The sequence below is a fragment of the Mus musculus genome, chromosome X, assembly GCF_000001635.26.
Source record: "Mus musculus strain C57BL/6J chromosome X, GRCm38.p6 C57BL/6J".
In the NCBI taxonomy this organism is placed as follows: Eukaryota; Metazoa; Chordata; class Mammalia; order Rodentia; family Muridae; genus Mus; species Mus musculus.
The window spans coordinates 98,723,111-98,735,931 of record NC_000086.7 but is presented as its reverse complement, the minus strand read 5'-3'; the positions used below and the strand labels follow the sequence as shown (position 1 = coordinate 98,735,931).

At 39.2% G+C, this 12,821-nt stretch overlaps 1 protein-coding gene across 6 annotated transcripts in view; it reads left to right on the top strand.

Annotated features, from left to right (window-relative positions):
* Window positions 1–12,821, top strand: part of Ophn1 (oligophrenin 1) — a 336,803-nt gene that overhangs the window by 155,151 nt on the left and 168,831 nt on the right. For all 6 annotated transcript variants that reach the window (NM_001313754.1, NM_001313755.1, NM_052976.4 and 3 more), the window contains 2 exons: window positions 3,466–3,567; window positions 9,817–9,927. In NM_001313754.1, coding sequence (NP_001300683.1) covers window positions 3,466–3,567; window positions 9,817–9,927 — 213 coding nt within the window. The remainder of the gene's footprint in view (window positions 1–3,465; window positions 3,568–9,816; window positions 9,928–12,821) is intronic.

Below are 12,821 nucleotides of genomic sequence, written 5' to 3'. Positions count from 1 at the left end.
GACTAGAACCTTAAGGTCTTTTCCTCATTCTAGATGTTTGTCACAGAACGGCAACTATTTGGAGGTGGGGGAGGTTCTCACTTCTCTGGTTCTCTTGAAATGAACAATTTTTCTCTAATTCTGTTACCCACATTGCCATGTTCATCTGTTTTCCATTTCCTGAAAGGTCTGGAGGAAGAGAAGTAGACCAAAATCATGTCAGGAAGGGTAGAAGTTCAAACTGAGGAAATATTTGCTCCATTCACTTGTGTTTTTAACAATTCTGACCTATAAGGGGAAGAAGTTGATAGCATTGGGCCCTCCCCACTACCCCCACTTCCCTGAGATATTTCAAAGAGACATCTGTTTCCATTTGATATCTTAATTTAGGTTATTCCTGGAAGAAACACAGTAGGCTAGATATAAATTATGGCCTCTTCTCAATTTGCAATATTATAAGCACATACATATGTTTGCATTTTCATAAGATGCTCATGTAGTATTCAATTTGAGGTAAGAGTCGCTTATTGCTGTTTCAGATTAGCACAATCAAATTAATAGCTAAAACCAAAGGCATAGAGAAGTGGCATACCTCCTGACTCCAGTATCCTATGCAGCTGTTCGAGTATCACAGCCCACTAGGAGAAGTTAACAGACTCATTTTTCTATTTGCTACTCCGGTGACGCGGAATCATTTTGACTTTCTTAGCATTGACTTTGTAGTACATGGGCAATAATCATGTCCATGTTGTCAGGACAATGTGAGAGCATATAGAAAATGTGCTTGAGGCTGAAATGTTAGTTCCTCTCCTGTGAAGTATTAATGTGAAACTTTCAAGTTTAAACTCTATATAAACTTTAAACTGTATATATTCCTTTTCACTTCTGCATTGTAAGTTTGTGATGCTTTCAAACCCTCATAAGCTCATTTTTTAATATGGCTTAAGTATTTGAACCCTTGTTCTCCAGTTGGTGATACTTTGGGGGAGGGAATGGAACCCAAAGAAGCTATGCAACCTTGCTTACTGGGAAATATTGCGTAGGGGGTAGGCTTTGAGGGTTTACGACATCTCCCCACTTCATATTTCTGCTTCACATTTTCCTTTGAAGACATAAATTCTCAGCTTCCTACATCTGCTGCCATCATGGACTCTTATCCCTCTGGAGTCATAAGCCAAAATAAAATATTTCTTCCATGAATTGCTTTTGGTCATGGGATTTTATCAAGGCAAGAAAATGCAACTAATTCAATCTTAGAAGATTTATAAATTTTATCTTTAGATTTATAATTTATAAACTTTTAGATTTTAATTTAGTATTGGAGTTTTTGAGAAATACTTATTATTATAGCTTAGGCCTTTTCTGGAACTTACAATACTTATTCTGTAGTCTCTTGAGTGACACCATTCCCAGAGGAATTATTCTTTTTTTTTTTTTTTTTTTTTTTGATTTTCAGTATCTTCTTCTTCTTTTCTTTTATTGAATATTTACTTAATTTACATTTCAAATGTTACCCCATTTCCCAGTTTCCACCCCTGGAAACCTCCTATCCCATCCCCTCCCCCTGCTTCTATGAGGGTATTCCCCCACCCATCCACCCACTCCCGCATTCCCACCCTGGCATTCCCCTAAGCTGGGCCATCCAGCCTTCACAGGACCAAGGGCCTCTCCTTCCACTGATGCCCAACAAGGCCATCCTCTGCTACATATGTGGCATGACTCATAGAGCCATGAGTCCCTCCATGTGTACTCTCTGGTTGTTGGTTTAGTCCCTGGGAGCTTTGTGGGGTCTGGTTGGTTAATATTTTATTCTTCCTATGGAGTTGCAAACCCCTTCAGCTCCTTTAGTCCTTTCTCAACTCCTTCATTCGGGACCTTGTGCTCAGTCCAGTGGTTGGCTGCGAGCATCCACCTCTGTATTTGTCAGGCTCTGGCAGAGCTGAGAGCTGAGAGGACACAGCTATATCAGGCTCCTGTCAGTAAGTACTTCTTGGCATCCCCAATAATGTCTGGGTTTGGTGACTATATTTGGGATGAATCCCCAGGTGGGGCAGTCTCTGGATGGTCATTCCTTCAGTCTCTGATCCACACTTTGTCTTCATATTTCCTCCCATGAGTAATTTGTTCCCCCTTCTAAAAAGGACTGAAGCACCCACACCTTGGCCTTCCTTCTTCTTGAGCCTCATGTGGTCTGTGAATTGTATCTTGGATTATTCCAAGCTTTGGGGACTAATATCCACTTATCAGTGAGTGCATACCATAAGTGTTCTTTTGTGACTGAGTTACCTCACTCAGGGTGGTATTTTCTAATTCCATCTGTTTGCCTAAGAATTTCATGAAGTCATTGTTTTTAATAGCTGAGTAGTACTCCATTGTGTAAATGTACCACATTTTCTGTTTCGATTCCTCTGTTGAAGGACATCTGGGTACTTTCTAGCTCAAGCTATTATAAATAGGGCTGCTATGAACACAGTGGAGCTTATGTTCTTGTATGTTGGAGCATCTTTTGGGTATAGGCCCAGGAGTAGTATAGCTGGGTCCTCAGGTAATATATATCCAGTTTTCTAAGGAACCGCCAGACTGATTTCCAGAGTGGTTGTACCAGCTTGCAGTCCCACCAACAATGGAGGAGTGTTCCTCTTTCTCCACATCCTCGCCAGCATCTGCTGTCACCTGAGTTTTTGATCTTAGCCATTCTGACTGGTGTGAGGTGGAATCTCAGGGTTATTTTGGTTTGCATTTCTTTGATGACTAAGGATGTTGAACATTTCTTTTCCTTTTTTTAATTATATATTTTATTTATTTACATTTCAAATGTTATCCCCTTTCCTGGTTTCCCCTCTGAAACCCCCCTATCCCATCCTCCCTCCTCTTGCTTCTCTGAGGGTGCTCACCCACCCATCCTGGCAGCTTTTTTTTTTTCCGAGACAGGGTTTCACCTGCCTCTGCCTCCCGAGTGCTGGGATTAAAGGCGTGCACCACCACGCCTGGCATCCTGGCAGCTTTTTTTGGCATCTGTGAATCCTTCAATGATCCTAAAGAATTCGTCCGAAGAAAGTAGCCCTGGATGCCTACTGTCCGAGGTCATTTGAATTCATACAGATTCACTGTTTATGGCTATATTTGCATTTCTTTTGAAAAGATCAAACGAATACTAACCATATGTGAAAACCACAGAAGGCAAGAAAGTGTTTTAGTAACAGAGGCCACCTTTGAGTGGTACTTTTGGAGCAAGAGCTTGCAGAGACTTCAGTTCTACCTGTAGGAACGTCTTTGGCTCAGGTAGGGTTATACAGGAGGACATCAAACCTGCTTGAGACCAGTACAAAACAGCACATTCTGCACTGACTATAGTTTTTTTTTTCCTTCCAAAGAGCTGTAGGAACTGACCATATGAAACCTGAAACTGTACCTTTTATTCTCATTTCTAAGTCCATAGTATTAAATTAATAGAAATTTAATGCAAAGCTTCTCTTCTCTGTCTAGGAAAGGAAGAAGAAATTTGAAAAGGATGGTGAGAGGTTTTACTCGCTACTGGACCGCCACTTACATCTGTCATCCAAAAAGAAAGAATCTCAGCTACTAGAGGTATGTTCACAAATGTCTATCCTTGCTTCCTTCTTGAGCTGGGCCTTAGAAACGAATCATTTCTGATTGTGAGATTTTTCCCATAAGATGGCTCAACAGAAGTCATGGAAACATTCAAAGGGAATACCTGAGGCCTGGGCTCCTTTAGTAACTTCCTTTAGTAAAGAACTCTATTCCTGGCTTCTGTCTCACTGTGTAAAAAAAACCAAAAAACAAAAACAACAACAACAACAAACCTCTCAGGTGTCACTTTCCATTCCGAGTTTCCAAGTCTGTGATTCTAGATTATATGTTGGGATAGATAAAATGTAGTATTGAGAAGTGGACTTTACCTCCTGTGGTGTTCCATTGCCTGTTTTGGTAGGGATGGGGATACTGCATTAGGACCACTGCTTCTATGAGACCAGCAATGACTTTAGTTCTTCCAAGCCACTGTTTAATAGATATCTACCAAATCCTTATGCTGGGTAGAACAAGGCTAGAGGGACAGTAATATGATGTCCTTGTCCTTGTAGGTGGGATTCTAATATAAGAATGTGCACTAATCTCATAGGAGCAAGGCTCTTTCTGTCTGTAAAATGCATGTTTATATAATAGTCTTAAGGGACCCAGGGAATGAGCAAGTGAAGACTTGTGTCTGGATAGAGAAAGTCCCTTTGTGGAAGAAACTTGCCTTTCCAATTTGAGATAATAATTTGAAAAAAGATAAAATATATGACAAACAGAAATGGAGAAATTGCTCTAGAAAGCCTCAAGGCTGAAAGGCATGAGATAGTCTTGACAAGTGATTTGTTGAGAATTGATAGTACTCTACAAGACTAGTGAATGGCAAGATGGGATAATCAAATGCAGCAGGCTTACATCTTGACTGGTGCAACAACAACAAAGAAAAAGGAAAGAAAATATGGCCAAGATATCAGAGAGTGGAGAAAAATTTATTACCTGCAGCAGGCAATGAGAGCACAGGGATAACTTCCAAAGTGATGCTGTCTGAACACAAGAAGGGTGAGGACATTTTTAGAGGGGCCCATAAAATAAGAGTTCATTCTTGCTTATCAACTGGGAACCCAACTGTTTTCCCATTATTTCTGTAAATGGTTCCCTAAATGATAATAGTGGCTCTCTGTGCACAAGTTGCCTGTGCAGACTGTGTGGCTTTTCTCAAATACCTATTCTTCAGACAGTCTAGAATTATAGCCCATGCCAGGCAGGGAGTGCCTATTTTACCAGACCCAATGAAAACCTAAGGGTATCATCAGTCTCTAAAGAATCTCCTCTGGCAGCTATTTTTGTTGGGTTGTTATAGCTTACAGAAAACAATTTTATGCATCCTTTGTGAAACTACTAAAGAATCTCTTAGAGGCATTCTCTACATTGTAGGTATTCTCCACAGTTTGTTGTAGATGGCTCCCTCACCTTTCCTCTTTGATGATTTTTTTTTTGTATCCTTTCACTGAAATAAATATCATCTGGGATTATGACCTTATGTTGCATCTCCAATCCTGTGAGTCCTATTAGTGACTAGCAAATCTGGGGCTAGTCATAAGAACCCATGGGGATACAACACATAGTTTGAAGGGTTTTTGTTGTTTCTTTGTTTTTCAGATTTTTAAAAATTTGCTATGAAGGTGTTTAAAGTGTTTGGACAGATTTATATGCTATGTCAGTGTCCTTGTTAACACTTTGGGAATTTTGATGTTTTCAAACAGGATCTCCCCCAGAATGTCCTGAGATCTCCAGAAGTCTCCCTGCCTCTGCCACATGCTGGTATGGTAGCTTGAGGCACCATAGCCAACCTTTGTTGACATTTCTGATGAGCAGGGCTTCAGGCTACAGTCTGTATGCTGCTCATTGAAAAGTCAAATAAGGGAACTTGATTTAGTCACTTATAAAAATTCAAAGAGCTTTTATTTTTTAGAGGCATTTTATTTAGCTAGGTGTGGTGGATAATGGTTATAATCCCAACACTCAAGAGCCCAAGGCAAGAGGATTGCTGTGAATGTGAGGGTATTCCGGCTACATAATAAGGTGTTTTTTTTTTTTTTTTTTAATAATAAAACTCTTAGAAATGAGGGAAAGATAAGAAGGACTGAAGAGAGAGAAGAAAGGAGGAAGAGAAAGAGGGAGAAGGCAGCAGTTCTAGCTCAGGAGTTCGAGGCCATCCTTGGGTACATAGAGGGGGTGGAGCCAGCTTAGCGTACCTGACACCCTGTCCTCCAGAAGAAAACAAAGAATCATATCATTGTTAAATCACTTTCAGTTTTATTGTTACATTGCCTTCTCTCTTAGAATTGTGTGAAAGAAGTCAAGAGATCCTACATAGGATAGTGTTAGGCTTTTCTTTTTTTCTTTTTCTTTGAGGGGACAAGGAGAAATATATACTGAGCTACATTCCTAGACAAGCTTTTTCCCTTTAACTTTGTATTTGGTAATTATAAATTCACATGTGGTTATAAAAATGATGCAGAGAGATTTTTTTATGTACCAAAATGAAAAGAAAAACTGTAAGAAGATAAATGAGAAGCACAGAGATAATGATTCTTGGCACATATTTTCACTATTAATAAGATCTTGTGTTCATTTATTACAATTGATGAGCCAATGGGTCTTATGTTCTGTGGGCTATGGATTGCCTGTTCTTATTTTGTTGGGTGTAGAACCCTGCACATGCTAGGCAGGCACTGTGACACTGAGTTACTCCTCTTTTATTCCCATTCTGTTGGATTTGACAAGTGTATAATGATACGTGTCTAGTGTAGTGTCTTGGAGAATAGCTTTACTCTTCTAAAATTCTATCTGCCCCATTCTCACTTATTTCAAATCCCAGGCAGCTATTTCTCTTTCTCTGGACTCCATATTTTTGTCATTTCTGTAATTTCATGTCATTTGAATCCTACAGCATGGAGCCTTTTCATGTTGGGTTATTTTATTTAGCAATAGGTATTAATTGTTGGTATTTGTTTTTTATGACTCGGTAGCCCATTTCTTTTCAGGGTTGTTGTTAGCTGTATCACATACATATCCTATATCCTATGGAAGAATTTTTCCTTCTGAATTTTGGCAGTTATTAATATGGGCATGGTAAATATTTGCGTGCAGATTTTGCTGAGGTTCTTTTGGTAAATGCTGTAGAGTACAAAAGTTGGATTGCATTGTAAGCCTATGTTTTATTCTGTAAGAACCTGCTATTTACCAACATGTACCATTCTTCTTTCTGACCAGTTCTGAGACTTTCTTTTGCATGACATCCTTATTAGCATTTGGTGTTATCAGTGTTTTTACTGTTAGCCACTCTAATAGGTGTGCAGTGGTATCCCATTTCTCTTGTCATTTGAAATTTACCAATGACATGTAATATTGAGCATCTTCCTATATCCTCAGCTGCCACCTGTCTTCTCTGCTGAGATGTCTGATCAGATATTTTTTTCTCTTTTAAAATTGAGTTGTTTTTTTTAAATTTATTACGTATTTTCCTCAATGACATTTCCAATGCTATCCCAAAAGTCCCCCATACCCTCCCCCCCACTTCCCTACCCACCCATTCTCATTTTTTTGGCCCTGGCGTTCCCCTGTACTGGGGCATATAAAGTTTGTGTGTCCAATGGGCCTCTCTTTCCAGTGATGGCCAACCAGGCCATCTTTTGATACATATGTAGCTAGAGTCAAGAGCTCCGGGGTACTGGTTAGTTCATAATGTTGTTGCACCTACAGGGTTACAGATCTCTTTAGCTCCTTGGATACTTTCTCTAGCTCCTCCATTGGGGGCCCTGTGATCTATCCAATAGCTGACTGTGAGCATCCACTTATGTTTTTGCTAGGCCTCTGCCTAGTCTCACAAGAGACAGCTATATCTGGGTCCTTTCAGCAAAATCTTGCTAGTGTATGCAGTGGTGTCAGCATTTGGAAGCTGATTATGGGGTGGATCCCTAGATAAGGCAGTCTCTAGATGGTCCATCCTTTTGTCGCAACTCCAAACTTTGTCTCTGTAACTCCTTCCATGGGTGTTTTGTTCCCAATTCTAAGAAGGGGCACAGTTTTCTTGTTGCTATGTTTTAAGAGCTCTCTATATGATGTTAGGTGCCAACCCAGTATCAGATATATGCTTTACAGTTTTCCAGGTACGTATCTATGTTATTTTGTTATCAGGGCCTTTGGTACAGTGGATGTTTTTGGTTTAATGAAATTTTGCATATCTATATTTTCAATCATTCATGCTTTTGATATATTTAAAAGTCTTGCCAATTTAAAGTCATGTAGATTTTCTGCTCCTTCAACATGTTTTGTAACAGCTCAGTGACCTCAGTCTTGTGTTTTGCTGTTTGAACTCTTAAGTACTGTCATAGGTGTTATTATCATCGTCATATTATTATCATGTTATCACCATTGGCTAGATTTTCTCTAACATTATCTTCTAAGAGTTTTAAAATAGTGTCCCCTAGATTTGATGAGGGAAATGGCATCCATGAATTCTCAACAAAATAGTTAATTGAACAAGACTGGCATAATTCCAATATCACTTGATATGCCAATGTGGATAGTAAAATATTTAAATGTAAAAATTTAAATTTTTAGTATGCATGTAAATATATTTCTGCGTGACATTTTTATGCATATATGCCATTATTCTTTTCTTATTTGCTCTACCCAGTTCTCCGTCCTCTTGCTGATACTCTTCCTTGTCCACTTCGGCTTTCATAACACACATCCCATGATCCTTTCTTGTTCTCTCCCCTCCCTTAGACATCCTGTTCACTCCTAGTGCTTTTCTTCTTCTCTGTCCTACAGAACCACAATACACATGAATTAAGTCCGGATTCTGATTGAGAAGAGTGATATGGTATTGTTTTCCCAACTTAGCCTCATTTCACTAAACCTGATGATTTCTAACTCTGAAAATGGCATCACTTTGTTTTTCTTTAGTACTAAATGTGTTTATGGCTCTCATTTTTAAAATTGGTCCATCTGTTGGTGGGCATCTAGGCTGGTTCTATATCATGGCTATTATGAATAGTGCCATGATAAACATGGATATGCAAGTGTTTCTGTAGTGTGCTGATTTAGAGTCCTTTGGTGTATACAGGAGCTGTAGCTGGTTAATTTTGCAGAACACTGTTATTGTCATTGAAAATATTTCTTCATTCCATTCAGTTTCTTCCATCACTTGTAGTCCAAGTACACATATGTTGCACATTTTGTCTAGAAGTTCTCAGCTGTGTTATTTTATGTTGTTTATTATCTTTGTTTTGACCTTAGTATTCATGTACATTCAAGCTTGCGGATCTCCGCCTCATATTGTCAGGACTCTTAGTCAAGGGCCCATTAATGCTCAACCTTAGACTTACACATTATTTCCTCAACCTTGTTCAATATGAAGCCAATGTAGCAGGCTTCATTTCTGTTACAATGTTTTAGGTTTCTGTCATTTCCTTTGGATCCATGCTTCCAAGTTTCATCTGTCTTCTAATATCACATATCTGTGGTTGCATGTTGTTCTCTTTTTCCACTAGAATACTTTGTATTTTGCCATGGTTGTTTAAAATTCAAGGCCTTATCCTTCTACACAGTGTCTGCCTTCTCTTAGTCAATTTCTGATGCTTTTGCTTTTGCTTCAGATTGTGGGGTATTTTTGCCTTTTGGCTTTTATGCTTGAAAGACAGAGAGACCATTTGGCAAAAGCAACCGAACTAAGTGCTCAGTGTGAGGTTTCATGCTTATTTGGCTAGGACTTAGCTTGGGCTTCATTTGCTCTTGCTGTAGTTCCTTTGGATCCCATGTTTTCTCTTTGTATTTGTTAAGCAATTTATTCTTAAACTGGCAGTGGCTCTTCAGTGAGGGTTGTGATCGCATTGAGCACTGTTTTCTCTCAGGCATCTGTTCTCATGAGCTCTGCTTCTCTCAAGTAACCTATACATTAGTTTTTTTCTGCTATGATTTTAATTTTCTGTGGATTTAAGAAGAAAGCTTTTCCAACTTGTTCAGCCTTTCCTTCATCTGAAAATATGTTTTATGGCTCCCAGGCTTCCTTCATGCTGGACTAGAAGTAGGAGGCCTCAAATCTTTTTAATCTCTTGGTCTCACATCCCCTCTCTGTAAAATAAAGTAAAATGGAAATAAAGAAAACAATAGAAAATAGGATAATTGCAGGTAGCTCAATGCCTCTTTAGCTGTAGAACCTAATTGATTTCTCTCATTCTTGACTTTCAAAACCACCCATGCCCCTTTGTGACATTTGTTGCCTTCTTTCTACAGGCAGACCTCCAAGTGGATAAGGAAAGGCACAATTTCTTTGAATCATCTCTTGACTATGTTTATCAAATTCAGGAAGTCCAGGAGTCAAAGAAGTTCAATATTGTGGAGCCGGTAAGTTCTAACTGATGGTGAATATTCATGTACATATATACATACACACACACACACACACACACACACACACACACACATACAGTATCAAATGCCCAAAATGCTCAAGTGAATGTGGAGAACTTTGGTCATAAAATTGCAAGCTCACGAGAATAAAAACATCAATTTATGTTCATGTTTAACAATATATGTCAAGAATATCAGCACACAGGTTTTTATTTTTCTTGTTCTTAGAAATGTTCATACTCTTCCTTACTACATTTATGTTATTTTGCTCCCCATTTATGACCATTTTCTTCATTTTTCTTTTTCCTTGATTCAATCTCTCCTCAAGACTCTATGTCACACTTTACTTTTCACTTTAAAAATTAGTATTTTTTAATTATTAGAGAATTTGATAAAATGTGTTTTGATCATATTCACAGCATCCCTTCTTTTAACTCCTACCAGACTCACACTCATACTCCCCAATTTTTGAAGAAAAGACTATTTCGTAGCAGCTTTCTAGCTTCTTAACAATATTTCGTCCCCTTTTCTGTGATGTTCCAAGATGTTCCCTTAAGGTTAGGGATTGTATTCTAAATGTATTGATTGGAGGCAGGGACTCTATTATAATCAGTTTATTTCTGAATTCTTACCAGTTGTGGCTTTCTATAATATTCTCTACTGCATAAATAAGAGGTGAGAGCTATACTTAACCTCTTTATAGAAGGATGCGTATTTCAAATGTAGTTACAGATTAGGTTGGTTTAGGAAAATGGCAGGAACAAGTTATTCTCTAGGTAGCAGGGCCTCACTAGCCACAGGTAGCTGGCAAAATTAATACTGCCAGGTATAAATTACCTCCGATAGAGAATATCTCTATCTACCTACCTACCTATGTACCTACCTACCTACCTACCTACCTATCTATCCATCCATCCATCCATCCATCCATCCATCCATCCATCCATCTGTGATATTGCTTCTCTTTGGGCTTCCTCTCTCCACTTAATGGATTTATCCTTAGCTGTGTAGAAGGTTTTTGGTTTTATGTAACATTCCACCTGTCAATTGTTGTCCTAATCCTTTCCTGCACCTAAATCTGGAAGGATACTGCCCATGGTTTCTTCTAGCAGTTTCAGTGTTCCAGGCTAAGATAATCAGTTTATTCTATGTGCTGAAGATGCCAGCCATGTTTTCTGCAAAGAATTTTGTCATCTTTGTCAAATGTTCAATGGCTGTTGTTAACATTTATTTTCTATTTTGCTCTCTTTGCTTACAAGCTTAATTTTGTGCAAGCACCATGTTCTTTGTAATCCTGTAGCCCTGAAATAAATCTTGAGCTCTGGAATGTGAATACTATTAGCATTTCCCTTTTTTATGCAGTATTGCCTTGGCTATTCTCCTCCTCCTCCTTCCCCCCTCTCCTTCTCTCTCTCTCTCTCTCTCTCTCTCTCTCTCTCTCTCTCTCTCTCTCTCCCTCCCTCCCTCCCTCCCTCCCTCCCTCCCTCCCTCCCTCCCTCTCTCTCCCTCCCTTCCTCCCTTCCTTCTTCCTTCCCTTCCTCCTTCCCCCTTCCTCCCAGTCCCTTCCCCTCCCTCCATCCCTCCATTCCATCCCTGCCTCCTTCCCTGGTTGGTTAAGTCCTAGGTATTTTATTTTGAGGCTATTGTGAGTGGAAATGCATTCGTGATCTCTTTCTAAACGTGTTTTCTGTTGACACATGGAGTTTTTACTGAGTTTTGTAAGTTATCATGCCATTTTCCTGAAATTGTGGACCATCTCTAGTTTTCTGGTGGAGTTTTTGTGATATTTTAAGTATATTGTATCATCTGCAAATGGGGTGATTCAACTTTTCTTGTTTTTATCCATTGAATTTTCATTACTTTTTTTTGTCTTCCCAGGATGTAATTAAGAACAGAACATGGGCTAAAATTTTTAACTCCCACATTTCTGAAGCTCTATCTATCTTATTCTGTTGTTCCAGCTAGTGTTTTGAACACTATATTTTAAAGTAGTGGAGACAGTGGATAGCCTTGTCTCATTTCTGATTTTAATGGAACCTTCTTTGAATTTTTCCATTTAGGCTGATGTTAGCTGTGGGTATGTAATATCCGGTCTTTATATGTTGCCATTTGTTTCCTCCACTCCTACTCTCTCTAGGACACTTATCATGAAGACATGTTGGATTTTGTCAAAGACTTTTTCTTCATCTATTGAGATGATTGTCTGAACTTTAAGATTATTTATATGATTTATTATATTTATTGGTTTACACATGGCGAACCAGCCTCCTATCTCTGGGAAAAGCCAACTTGCTATGTGCCTATACACAGTTTACAAGGATTTTATGGAGGATCTTTGCCTTTATGCTCATCAGGCCTGTAGGTTTGGTGGGTGCTGAGTCTTTACCTGGTTTCCCTATTAAATGATAATACTAGTTTTGTAAAAGACATTTGGAAGACTTCTTGTGTTTCTGTTCTTGTTTTGTTCTGTTTTTATTTTTAACAAGTTAAGAAGTATTTCTTTCTGGTCTCTTTTGAAACCCTTGCATCATCCTGTCCAGCAGGTCTCAGTTATTCATGGGTGCGAGGGGGACCACAAACCTGGGAGAAAATGGGATGGGAGAGAAAAGAGAAGCGAAGACCAGGTAGATCGTTCCTATCAAGGTCTCCGTTTATTAGGCAGAAATGCCGGGTTTTAAAGCTTGCATCGAGGGGAATAGGGAGGGGATGAGGGGGAATTAACAAAGAACAGAGAAGTGGGGATCAGGGGACAAGAGGGCTGAAGTCAGGCTCCAGGCGGCGTGCACTCTGTGTCTTATCTCTGGAACATGATCCTCCTTAACAGCCTTGGGTGTCAGGCCCGGCTCAGCATGTAACTCATGTCCTTGGAAGTCATGGGAGTCAGGAAG